The 13,677-nt window shown below is 43.2% G+C and overlaps 1 protein-coding gene across 2 annotated transcripts; it reads left to right on the forward strand.

The window, feature by feature from the left end:
• Nucleotides 1–305: 305 nt before the first annotated feature.
• LOC125523417 (protein BTR1-like) lies at nt 306–4,003 on the forward strand. Of its 2 annotated transcripts, none has more exons than XM_048688451.1 (8): nt 306–466; nt 699–952; nt 1,115–1,200; nt 1,636–1,808; nt 2,157–2,242; nt 2,924–3,058; nt 3,389–3,475; nt 3,552–4,003. In XM_048688451.1, the coding sequence occupies exons 1-8, from the start codon at nt 421–423 to the stop codon at nt 3,696–3,698; spliced, it is 1,014 nt and encodes a 337-aa protein (XP_048544408.1). In that variant the 5' UTR covers nt 306–420; the 3' UTR covers nt 3,699–4,003. The 2 variants fall into 2 exon arrangements, with proteins under 2 accessions (XP_048544408.1, XP_048544409.1); XM_048688452.1 differs by having other exon boundaries at nt 3,389–3,447.
• The last annotated feature ends 9,674 nt before the right edge of the window (nt 4,004–13,677 follow it).

Here is a 13,677-nt window from a genome sequence, read left to right on the forward strand (position 1 = left end):
AGCACCCACTTTCTCGATAATGGCGCTTCCCCTCATCAACAAAACAGTTTTGTTGATGAGGGGGAGCCTTGGCATGGAGACGAACCTTGGCATGGAGGAGGCCGCGCGCTCATCATCGCAAACGGATGTACGCGGACGCACGCTATCCACGGCAAACCTCGCCGCACGCATTGGAGGGCGATGATTTATACTTGCATAAAAAAAAGCAAAAAAAAAAGACAGCACTGGTTGATGTGCCGCTGACATGCGGGGCCCGCTCCTCTGCTGGCCGGTCTCATCTGGTTTTTGTTTTGGTTTGCATCTTTGGACTTTGGAGGCGAAAGAGGGAGACAAGCAAGCAAGGAAAAGACGCCACCTTTGGGCTTTTTTCCCTCCCCTGTTCCATTCCGTCCGTCCTCGCCGTCGCCGTCGGCCGTCGCCATGGGCTCCTCCCCGCCGCCGGCCACCGACGACGACCGCTACCAAGGTACCTCCTCTCTCCCTTTCTTCTCCGACAAGAACAAGCCTGGCGAGCCGAGCCCCCTCCCGCTCCGACGATGCCCTCCTCGACGAGAGGAGAGAAGCCGCCGACGTCGGAGCAGAGGCATTCCCCGCCCTCTGCTCTGCTCCGACGAGGGTTTTGCGAGGGCTTTACTTACTTGAAATCCAAATTAATCTCCAATCTGTCTGTCTGTCCATGGGATGGGATGGGGCCGCAGACCCGATGTGGGAGAGGCGGACGCACGCGAGGATCCTGGTCCGCGACGCCGACGCCGGCCGCATCATCGGCAGCGCGGGGTCCTCCATCGCCGCCATGGAGAAGGAGGCCGGCTCCGGCGCCCGCATCACGCTCTCCGGCAGGGACCAGATCCTCGCCGGCACCGACCGCCGCGTCGTCTTCCTCTCCGGCCCCTTCCGCGCCGTCATGGACGCCGCCGACCTCCTCCTCCAAAAGATCCCCCCCCGCTACCAGGTACTGCAGTACCCAAACTAACCAGTCGAATCTTCCTTCAGGCTAGGCTCCTCTGTACTGTAAACAAACAAAAGGCTCAACATTTCTTTCTTGAGAGTTTTAGTTACAGTCGATGATTCAGAGACTCCAATCCAATCCAATCCTCTGATGTGGTGGTTGCAGGGCGAGCAGGCGGACAACACGGTGGTGCTGGTGGTGCCCTACGCCTGCTGCGGCGCGCTCATCGGCAAAGGAGGGACGCTCATCAAGTATGCTCTCCTCTGTTTTTTTTCCCCTTCCTCTTTGAATCATTCATTCAGAGGGATGATCCTACCAGTTTGCACCACATTGTTTGTATCATCTTCATCTGATTGATTGATTGCCCGCTGCCGCTGCCGCTGTGGACTTGTGTATTTTGGATGATTGTTTGGAATTCTCATCTCTGTGTATCTGCTCCAACATTATTACTACAGTATTGTATTTCACACTTGTTGAGAGCAGAGGTGGTTTTAGCTTGCGTTTACTATTTGGAATATATATGTATATATTAGCGTGTATCTCAATCTGGGACGGACTGGGAGCATAAACAGGGGCATGCATGTTTCCTCTTCCCTTTTTTAATTTCATTTCTACTCTATATTTCTCACATGTTCCAAGTTTGATGATGATGATGATATCTGTTTTCTTCATCATCTAACTACTAGGTGGTTAGCTCAAGAGTCAAATGCTGGCATCACGGTCTCACACCACCGACTCTGCTACGGTTTCAATGACAGACTGGTTAACATCACCGGGCGCTTGGAACATCAGCTGCAGGCCATATTCCTTATACTCTCCGAGCTGCTTGACGATGTCCACTACTTATCCTCCTACCAAAGTACATATCACCTTTCATTTCTCTCTTGTTTTATCCATTCCATTGCCTGCTACTCAGTTCGTTGCATCTCTTCTCTCTGCCTTGTTGAGCCATTTTTGGTTTATTACTGGATTACTATCTGTCTATCAACAGATCAATGGCTTGCAGCAGTAAGATAAGATGGAACCTGAGAAACACGTCGCTTCCTGATCGTTTCTGCCATGCTTTCGTATCAACATGATCGATCGATTAGTATATATTATTACAGTTTGCTGCATTGAGCTGCTAGCTACTAGACTAGTTCATATCACATTGCCTTTTGCAGTAACTAGTAATTGGCTAATCACATTTCTGAAATGAAATACTCAGGCGTTGGTTTTCCACGTTGTCATGTTTCAAGTGTTGGGTGTGACGGCGATGCTCAAGATGAGCATGTCGAGAGATACCACAGCAGGGTAAGTCATCCTTGTCCAACTGAAATACACCTACCTTTACATGCTGTGATCCGGTCACCCCTTAATCTGGACTGCCCTCTCTTCATGCAATGCATAGTTGGTCCATTCGATGAAGCTTCTCGGTACATGCTGTCTTGTTAACAAGTGTCTAGTGTACTTGTCTAGTGGTCAGAGACAGCAGTAACATATGTCTCTTATTCTGTTGAAAAGAAAAGGGGGCCGGCTCTCTTCTCTATTGTTGCTCTTATTCTGTTGTAATGTTACCTTGATTTTCTGTGACAAGGTAATCAATGTTAAATGGACAACCTTTCCATGCAGACAATTATATAGTCCTTCGTTACTATAGTGTTGTAAAATATGGTAGGTCCACCACCCTCACTACTGTCTCTCGCTAGTTTATTTGATTGATGCTTCATGAATCAGAAAATGTAAAGCATGTGCCGGCTGTTATATTGGCCTAGAAGAAATATGAAATATTGGCAGCAAGTAATTTATTGGCAGAATAAGCTGAAATGAAACCGTTGGCTTGACTCCAACCAAGGTTACTAATATGATTTAAATATATGCAAATCGTGTGCCTGCCCTTGTCCCTTTTTTCTTCATATATCATCATCATCATTCAGGGACCTTGCAAACCCAGTTAACCAACTGAACCATCTTCTTCTCCTTGGATTCCTCCAGCCCGACACTCCCGTGGGGTCAGCTGACGTCGACGACGGCAGAGACGTACAAGGGACTCTGACCATCGCTGTCGCGAGTGAGTATGTGGGCGCCGTCATTGGCCGTGGTGGGAGGGTCATCAAGGAGATCCAACAGGTATGATGCATATACGATTGCCTGCATCATCGAAACGCAACCCTAGTTTCATGGCAGGGACAAGCTTTTTCGGACTGAGGGAGTACATGAGTCACTGCCATTACTCTGGTCCTATATATACATACGGTGAGGGTGTGCTCGAGTGGAGCGAGTAAACCGAGTTTGATTGCATTGAGAAGAAGAGGGCGGTGGACGCCTGGGTACTGAGTACTGACTGACTGACTGCAGAGTAGTGTTTTGCCTAATAACTGCCGGTGATGGTTTGGAATGAAGAATTGAACGGATCTGTTTCGGCTAATAACTGTCTGTGGGTGATGGTTTGGAATGCAGGCTACGGGCGCGTTGATCACGGTGTTCAAGGGGAAGCTCTTACCTGGGATGAGGGAAAGGTGGGTGGGCACCAACGACATACAGCAGGTTTCGGTCAGTGTTACACCTGTTACCTGCCTGTGTATGTAATCTGACTTGCAATGCATGTGTGTGTGGCATGCAGGGAGGTGGTGATCAGCGGGACGCGGGAGGCGGTGGATGCCGCGGAGGCGATGATCGCGGAGCACATCTCGTACGCCATGGATCGCCGCGGACGGAAGCAGGGTGGCGAGGGGAGGAGGCCTTCCCTTTTGTGAAGCCAGTGGAGTAGGCTCAGCAGGAGCAATGCAGCAAAGCAGAGCAGAGCATAGAAGTGGTAGTAGAGCAGGAAGGAAGGAGATGTTGCAGAGTAGTGTTTTTTTGGTGGGTTGCGTTGCGTTGCTGGAAACGAGTAGTTAACTAGCAGCAAAAATGACTACTATTGTACTTGGGAGGGGTTTGATGAAACAAACCCAAGCCAAGACAAGCAAAGATGAGAGGATTTTTGAACTGAAACAATTAATTTGTTGCGCGGTTGGATGGCCCAATCAGGATTGGACTAGTGCTGATGCATGAGAATTTTGGTTGGTGAGATCATTTGTTTTTGTTGTTGGAATAGAGTTTTGCGTAATCTCACTTCATCTCATCTCATATGGTTTTCATAGTACAATCTTAATTGCTTTACTTTACATGAAGAAGAAGAATGAATGCAAATTATTGTAGTTTATTTGTAGTTTATTTGTCTACCCTAACCCTCATTGTAATTCTAGCCAGGAGAATGAATGCAAATTATTTGTCCAGTTTCTAGCTTAAATCTTTATAATCTGGATATTATATTTCCCAGCCAACTAGCTAGATATAATTAGGATTATAACTTTAATCTGTCTCCCACTGCACAATTCAAGGCGGACCAATGAGGGCGATGAATGAAAATTAAATTCCTGTTCTCAACACTTAGGTGCATTATTTGTCTGTCTTTCCTTTAAACGTACATCGATCCCCTTGACATGACATTTATTTTACTAGGTGGTTTGTCTGCTCTACACCACATCTCGTACTAATATTTTTCTGCATCAGTAGAAGAAAACATTCCATCACTTAATCTCAATAATTTTCTATTGGGTGCAGAAATGACTTTATATCGTACATAAAATGTTTCTCATGTGGGCATGATTCAACTCAACAAGCCAAGCTAAACTTGCTTGACTTGCAGATTTTTTTCAGCCAAGCACTCGAATGAGATCACCTGTTAACAAGGATGCCCAAGAAGAATCTGCCACTATTGCCGTTGCTGATGAGCATATATATGGGTGCCAATAAGTTATTGGTCGTGTTGGAAGGATTGTCAATGAGATGAGCAAGGTATTCTTGTTCATCATCACAAACTGCAGTCAAGTAACACTTTGTTTTTTTTCTGATTCCTGTGCTCATTGCCCTCATCACAAACTGCAGTCAAGTAGCATCCTGGGAATCTAATCTTGTTTTTGGACCAACTTGTCTCTCTAGAGGTGTTGCGTCCTAGCTACTAGATGATCGAGTTGTGTTAAGGAAAGATGGTCTTTGTTTGGGTTACTGTTGTCATCTTGTCCTATATATATGCGGTGCTTAACTAAAGCAAGTTACTTACAGCAAGAAGAGGGTTGTTCCTTGTGAACACATTATATGGCACCATATGGGTTTTCTATTTATTTATTTATTTATTTAAGCTTGCACCAATATAATTGGAAGGAATTGAAGAAACTGGAGTAGTGTCACGCGCGCGTACGAAGGCAGAAGGTTAGTAGTTTGTCAGTCATATGATGTGTTGGGTTTGTTTGGTACGAAGGAACCCGTTAAGAGTCATACAGTGCAACGCGTAGCTTAGTGGGGCCGATTATACGTGAGTCGCCTGAATTATCATTTTTGGATACGTCGATTTTCTTGATCATTGGATTAAGATTTAACGGCCGTCCTTCTTTCTTCTTCCTCCAGCCTTTTTCCTCCTTTATAAACTGTTGCTCCTACCACAAAATTGACTTACTCAAAAATTTGCGAATCCATGCAACTTACGTATAGCTATTAATTGTACGTATAGCTTAATGGGGTTGATAGCACTCAACACAACATATGGTATCTGTACTTTGGTTTTATAGTTAGTACAAGTACTTATTCTCTTGGCTAGCTTTACTAGCTCCGATCACCTGCGTGCAAAAGATATACCACTATCCGACTATCTAGCTTTTCAATCAGCTTTTTCTAGTAAAAGAAAGAGAGTCTCAGATTACTTACATATGTACCATTATTATGCACGCACGCATGCATGGTGATTTGTTAGCTTTGTTTCTTGCGAGGCGATACAAATATCGACCGGTTAATAAGTTGTGTGCTTGTAGTTGGCACTTGGCAGGCAATATAAAGTAAAGCAAGGAAGTGTAGGTGTATGGTATGTTGTAGTTGCATGCAAATGGGAGGAGAAATATACCTATATTTTGCTATATGGCTTGATCAAAGCGACGAAGGTTCCCTGCTACTTTCTTTCCATTACAGACTGCTGCAGAGGTAGGGAATATATTCTACTGCACGTGAATTTGCTAGCTACGTACTACTACATCAAATCAAGTACAGTGCGTGGCGATCGATCGTGCCCCGTGCATGTGTGTACGTGACTTTTGATGCTCAAGCTAGCGTTGTACTTGTACGTACATCGTCCTACTTAGGATTTGAATTTGGAGCCCTTAGGACAGGTGAGAAGGTGACTCAGAGTTAACCGAGAACAACCAACCAAGAGAGCCCTCACCGTGGTCGACGCATGAGACCGCGCGCGAGCTATAAGTGTACCCATGTCCTTCTCTCGTGAAAGGTGTTGTAGTTTTGACATTAAGGTTTGATGTTAAGACCTAAAGGATAATAATTAAGTACTCCCTCTCTGTCAAAATGTAAGACGGTTTTAAATACTATTTTTTTTTTGAAACAGAGGCAAAAGATTTGCCTCTTTTATTAAATAAGGGAGGTTTTAAACACTATGACAGTGTCAACAAACATGTCTTATATTTTGATACGGCAGGAGAGTATAGGGTAACAACCGGGAGGCGTACATATATACGTAGATATATGTGATATGTGAGCTAGGTAGTAGTATGCAGGAAAGGAAAGAAATTTGAACTATCGATGGAAAGAGAGATACGAAATATAGCTACTACGTGGTACTTTAGCTAGTGCAGCATGCACTTTAGATTTAGGCTTTCTTCTTATTTTCCTTTCGTGTTTGCACTTGGGGATTAAGCTAGCTAGCGTGCGTGCGTACATGTATGAATCCGTCCATGCATGATGCATCTTTCGGCTCAGCGCCTGAAAAGAAAAGAAGATAGACCACTATCGGTCCCAACATGTATAATGTATGTTACCTAAATCTTGTTGATGGTATGAATTATTAGATTGATTTTTTTCCGGTTGCAAAGTTCGTTGGCATGGCACGACACCTGGTAAAGTAAAATAAATTCTCAAAGGAAAAAACTAAAATAAAGTAGGGGATTTTACACTATCCGGGCCGAAATGGGGAACCAGTTGGATGAAAAATTCAGTCCGGACAAATAGGGGCGTAATGTGGATCCCCTTGGAGATGCCCTTAGCTACCTTTAGCACGCCTAAAAAGATACACCATCAAGTGTCAATCCATCTTTTCTTTTTATGTTTTGGACTAAAATGTCAATCAATCATGTTGATAACAAAATAAAAGGCAGGTCATATAACACGTATGCATTGGCATAATTTACATGCTTGTAGGGCACATCCACACATGACCCAGATCATGACCACCCCCACCATTAAGCTTGTAGGGTAGGGACAGCTGTCAATGGAAGGTGGCTTCGGGTTGATCGATGTACTCTTTTTGTCAGACTTTGTTGTACTCCCTCCATTCCAAAATATAGTGCGCCCGCGCTTCCCGAGATCGAACTTTGACCATAAATTTAACGAACAAGACCGATTGCGGCGGGAGAAAAAGTTACATAATTAAAAACTTCTTTCGAATACAAATTCACTGATATAACTTTTGTTCCCGCCGAAATCGGTCTTGGTAGTTAAATTTACGGTCAAAGTTGAAGCACGGGGATAGAGGAAGCATTACATTGTGAAATGGAGGGAGTATAATTCAACAAAAATGGCTGCGTGTACCTTTTTTATGCGGACGCCAGGGGTCTCAACCTCCCTTTTCAAAGAAGAAAATGCATGCATTGTGCATGGTCAAAAGATTGATGAGCTATTTATATGCTAGTTGGCAGTAAAGTATATAAAGCGTACTGTTAAGTCGTAGTTGTATGCAACTCAAAAGGCAGGAAAGCGATCGAGGAGAAATGTACCTAGACTAGATGGAGGCTATCTAGTGAGGCCGTTGGCTAGTCGATCTGGAAAAAGAGGAAAGTCGAATGATCCGTGTCATCATACGATCGACATATAGTATCTATACTTTGGTTAGCTAGTTTGTACTAGTATATGTTCTGGATTAGTTTTATTTGCTCCATTGCCTCCATACAAAAGATATACCACTACAGTTCACACTATCTATATAGTGTCAACTTTGTTGATAAGATTTATTTTCTTTTTTTATAAAGAAGAAAGAAAGTCAGATTGTATATGTACAATTATTATGCACGTACACACGGTGATTGGTGATAGATTTGTTTTGCTTTTTGTGCGTGGCGATTAAAAGACGTATTGGTTAATTACTTATGTGCTCGTAGTTGGCAACCAGTATATATAAAGTAAAGTAAAAGTAGGGCAGCATATGGTGGGATGTAGTTGCATGCAAAAGGGAGGAGAAAACATACCACCTATCTAGCTATATATATATATATATATATATATGGGTTGATCAAAGCGAAGGTTCCTTGTTTCTTTCTTTCAATTATTTACGTAGAGATTGGAGCAGTGGAAGGAATATATTCTACTACATGTGAATTTGCTAGATACGTACTACAGCAAATCAATCAGGTACAGTGCATGTCAGTCGATCGTGCTCGTTCTCGTGCATGCGTGTACGTGACTTTTGATGCTCAAGCTAGCGATGTACTTGCACGTACCTCGTGGAGTCGTGCTCGTACTACTTACGACTTGAAATTGGAACCTCAATCTATTATCTATTGATAATAGTAGTACAGAAGATAATTGCCTGGTTTATTAGTGGAAAAACGAACGAAAATTGGTACAACACGCCCAGAAGACACAACACCTCAGTTGACCTGGCTACACACAAAGACCGACACACTATTAAAGAGGGGACTCCCTCGAGAGCAACGGTTATTGTCATCACTTCTCTCGAGCAAAGTGACTCCGACTTCACCATGGCGGACCAACCAAGAGCCCTCACCGTGGATGTCAAACATACATATGCGCACATGTAACGTGACAGGAGAGATATTCATGAGATAGTTTAGGAGGTAGTTTAGGCGCATCTTATCTTGTGTTGTAACTAACCCTATCTCCCCCCTTCTCTTTCTCTCCAAGATGTATCTCTGATTCTCTCCAACCAAACCATTTATACGCTATTAGGGTTATTGCGCCCCTGCTATGTAACATGCAACACGTCGCCCAAGATAGGGTAAGACGTTTTCGCGAATCGCACAGAAGATGCACGAGATCTCTATCGACCTATGTCAAACAGCCAGCCAGGCGCGTCGAGGACTACCTAGGCAGCTCTGGCTCCGCCCCCCCTCGATGCAAGATGTAAGTGTCCAAGTCTTCCCCTTTTGAAAGGTGGTGTAACCATGAGATAAAAGTTTGTTTTTAAGACCTAAAGAATAAAACTATGTAATGGTATTTGCTAACAACATAGAGACGCACATTTGTGATATGTGAGCTAGGTAGCATGCAGGAATGGGAAAAAGTGTGAAGGGTCGAGGGAAAGAGAGATAGGCACTAGGTACTTTAGCTAGTGCAGCATGCATTTTAGCTTTAGCCTTTCTTCTTCTTCTCTTTTCCTTTGTAATTGGGGATTATGCTTAGCTAGTGCTAGTCTGTACATGTATGGATCCGTCCATGCATGATGCATCTTTCGGCCGAGCGCCTGAAAAAAGATAGACCACTATCGATCCATCCATCCATCTATATGTTATGCAAATCTTGTTCATAAGAAGAAAAAGGGTTCACAAAAGTCATGCAAGTCAGATTATATATACGTACACTCGCAATATGCAGTATGAATGATTGATTGCTTTTCTAATTTTCATGTTGCAAAGTTCGTTGGCAGATGGCACCCAGCCGGTAAAGTAAATAAAATTCTCGAACGAAAAAGATAGTAAAGTAAAGTAGTGCATGGGTGTTGCATCGTAGTAGGTTGTATCCTTTTGTTTTCCCTGATCTGTTATACAACTAGGAAGTAGGAACAGAAAGAAATGCAGATGTAATATGCATGTTCTACTCTACTCAGGTCGGCTCGATCACGTCCGTGGGTTCAAAAGGCCGGCCCAGTTACTACTACAAGTGTACTCCCTCCGGTCCTTTTTAGTTTGCATATAAGATTTGACTGAAGTCAAGCCTCGTAAAGTTTGATCAACTTTATAGAAAAAAGTACCAACATTCATAATTTGAAATCAATATTAATAGATGTGTCATGACTTAAGGTTTCATATTGTATAACTTTAGCATAACAGATGTTGATATTTTTTCATATAAATACGGTCAAACTTTGTGAAGTTTGACTTCAGAGAATTCTAATATGCAGAGTAAAAAGGACCGGAGGGAGTACAACCACAGTTACTTTTCTACTTGTATCAGTCGATAATTGATTGAGTTGTGTATGTAGGATATTGATGTATAGATATTCGTGGGTGGGAGAAGATCAATTCAGGGTAGCAGGAAACATGTATTGATTGATGTATGCTGGTGCCAGGAGCTCATCACTCACTTGGATACGTTGCAAAAAAAAAAAACCGTAGTACTATGTGTATACGTACATATATAGGGAACGTACGTACTACACATGTCGGAATAAACGGCCAGGGCCAGTAGGCCTATAAATAAACCGGATCCCGTTTAAGCTCGCTCACTTATGGTCACAGTTCAATAAAGTTCTTTTCGAGCTAGCAAAAACCTAAATAAATAAATGGGACTTGCAGGCGTCGTTTATTTGCCATTAATTTACGCCAGACATATATGGGATGGATTGGATTGCGCCTGGCCCTGCTGCATGCATCACATGGCGCCTCTTCTCTCCAAATTATTTTTGTTTTGCTTTTTGTCATGTGCAGATGGATCGATCAAGCAGTTGCTGCTTTAATAAATAAATAAAGTAAATACATAAACAAAAGAGATTTTGTTCGAGGGAGCAAATTGTCCTGTCACGTTCGACCACTAGCCACCGAGCTGACAGCCATCAACACCAAGATATAAAACACAAGCAGGCTGAATTATATTAGAGCAAATCAGAGATGTCTCTCTTCTTCTTGTTGAATTGGTGGTGGTGGTGGTGGCGGCACGTTCATATGCATGCTGTGAAGGTTACTGTATTTGTTCTGGCATATATAGCTTTATTAATTTGCTCAATCGCCTGCATGCAAAACATATACCGTTATCAGACTATATATGTAGCTTGTTGATAAGATTTTTTTTCTTAAAAGAAAGAAAATCAGATTATATTTACCATTATTATGACGTACGCACGTTGATTGGTTTAGTTTAGTTTTCTGGCAAGGCAATTAAAATTGAGTAGTTAGTTTTTTGTGGAAAACTTTGAGTGGTTAGTTGATTAGTTATGTGCAGGTAGTTGGCAACCAGTATGTATATAAAGTAAAGTAAAGTAGTGTAGGTGTATGGTGGGGTGTAATTGCATGGAAAGGGAAGGAGAAATATACCTGCCTAGCTACCTATTATATGGGTTGATCAAAGCAAAGGTTCTTTGTGTCTTTCTGCTGTTTACATGGTAGGCAGCGAATATATTCTATTCCAGCTCTACATGTGAATTTGCTAGTTATGTACCACGTACGTACAGATGGCGGCCAGGAGGAGCTTGGTCGGTCCGGAAAACATTTGATTTATTCATTTTCAATCATGATAGTACAACAAACACTAGAAATAATAAAAATTACATTCAAATTCATAGACCACCTTGCGGTGACTACAAGCACTGAAGCGAACCGAAGGCACACGACTATCATCGGTCCTCCCTCGCCGGAGCCGACAAAATTTGTTGTAGTAGACAGTCGGTGCATCCTTGCATGATGCATCTTTCGGTTGAGCGCCTGAAAAAGATAGATCACTATCCATCGATCCATCTATATGTTACCTAAATCTTGTTGATAACTAAGAAGAAAAGGGTTCACAAAAGCCAAATAAGTCAGACTATATATGTGTGCGTGTACACTCCCAATATGCATTATGAATAATTGATTGTTTTTCCTTTCCTATTGCAAAGTTGGTTGGCATGGCATGCCACCCAGACGGTAAAGTAAAGAAAGGAACTAGAAGTAAAGCAGTGCATGTGTTGTATCATAGTAGTTGCATCGCTCAAAGGAAAGGGGAGATACATGGCACACCCCCGGGTTCAGGCGTGGGTAATGGTCGCTCAAACCCATACCGTCTCAATATTTTCTGCACAAACTTATACCCGTACCCGCACTTCGGGTTTCAAACTATTCTCATACCCGTACCTGGCCGGGTGCGGGTAATACCTCTGGTAAATATACCCATCTCGGCCATCTTACTCAATTCACACTTCATCATGTATTTTTCAGCATTTCCACATAAATAGAATATTTCAGCATGTATACTTCAACATTTGTCAGCACATAGTATACCACATTTTAGCATTTCAGCACATATATATATCACAATTTGTTGTGCTATGGAATAAAAAGAATGGTATTAATTTTCCGAAAAAGGGTTTCCTCCCGCTTTATATTATAAAGCCATCGACCAAGCATCCAACACAAGAGTACAGGTACCAAACAAGTCAACAAGTCATGCTGGGGGCATAGCGAAACAAGCCCCAAAAAAGAATGATATTAATTTTCAGAAAATGATAGAAATAAGCACGAATTAGATGGCACTAGACAATATTAAATTATATTCAAGAATGAGTAGCTTGTAAGTGAACTTTTTAGAGACACATTCACATCAGTTCTTTCTTCTTTTCCCCATTACAAGACAAACAAGAGGACTATTCTTTTTATTCAAGATACTTGTGTAGCCCCTACTTTGAAATGATCGAGTGAAGGAGACTATATAATAAGATCAACACAATCAGAGATAAAATCATAGATTCATAAAACAAATATCAAGATATTTAAACAAGATCACGCACATGAGCAAGGGAAGGGGATTTTGGGTCGAGGATAGCTGCCGCGTTAGCCAGATAAAGCGGCTTTTTTTTTGGATGACACATGAGACATACCTATTTTTCTCAAACTATTGCCTCAATAGAAGTTTTACCCGACAGGTTTATGGGTTACGGTTACCCATTGCCATGTTAAGGTCATAAGTACGCAGTGGCATCGATCGGTCGTCCAAAGCTTCCTTGATCTTTTTTCTTCCCTGATCATACAACTAGCACTACTTTTGTACTTGTATCAGTTGAGTTGTATGATTAGTACGTCCAGCACATGTATGAATTACCGGAGCAGGAAAAATATCGTTAGAGAATCCAGGGCCGGGCGTCTCAAAACACCTGGGCGTGCCGTCCGGTCATAAAAATTTGATCTACCCGGGGCCCTTAAATCGGCCTCGAACGCCTGGACGAATCGACATCTCTCATATCCAACCCAAATCTAAGACAAATATAGAGGCCCGTGCACGCCCGCCATGTCGGACTGACGGTCGAATTCCATACGAGAACACACTCTGAAACCCGGCGGTCCGAAGCTCATCTCCTCCGTTGGACTGATGGTGTTGAGTGATGTCGCACAGGTGGAGCACATAGTGCCCTAGCACGGCAATTTAACTGACCACCGGCACCGAAACCCTACCCGTCCACTCCTCCTCTCTCATCAGCCCCCGCCGCCGTTTTCCACTTGTCGTCCGCCATCAGTAGTAGCCATGACAGCACGCCGTCGGGTAAGGAGCTACCTATATCTAACATCGGAGCGCCGGCTTCAGCTTCTTGAGCAGATCTGGGCAAGGCGCGAAGCCCGGATCGCCGCGAGGCTACCTCCAAACACAGTGTATTCCGAGGAGGAGCATGACGGGGGTGAGGCAGATCTGCAGGCAATCCTCGATTCGCTCCAGTCGGAGGCGAAGGCCAACCCCATAACCCACAAGAGGTGCCGTTGCCGGATGCTCGTGTATATGAATAAAGAGGAGGA

Source organism: Triticum urartu, chromosome 7 (genome assembly GCF_003073215.2).
Source record: "Triticum urartu cultivar G1812 chromosome 7, Tu2.1, whole genome shotgun sequence".
Lineage (NCBI taxonomy): Eukaryota > Viridiplantae > Streptophyta > Magnoliopsida > Poales > Poaceae > Triticum > Triticum urartu.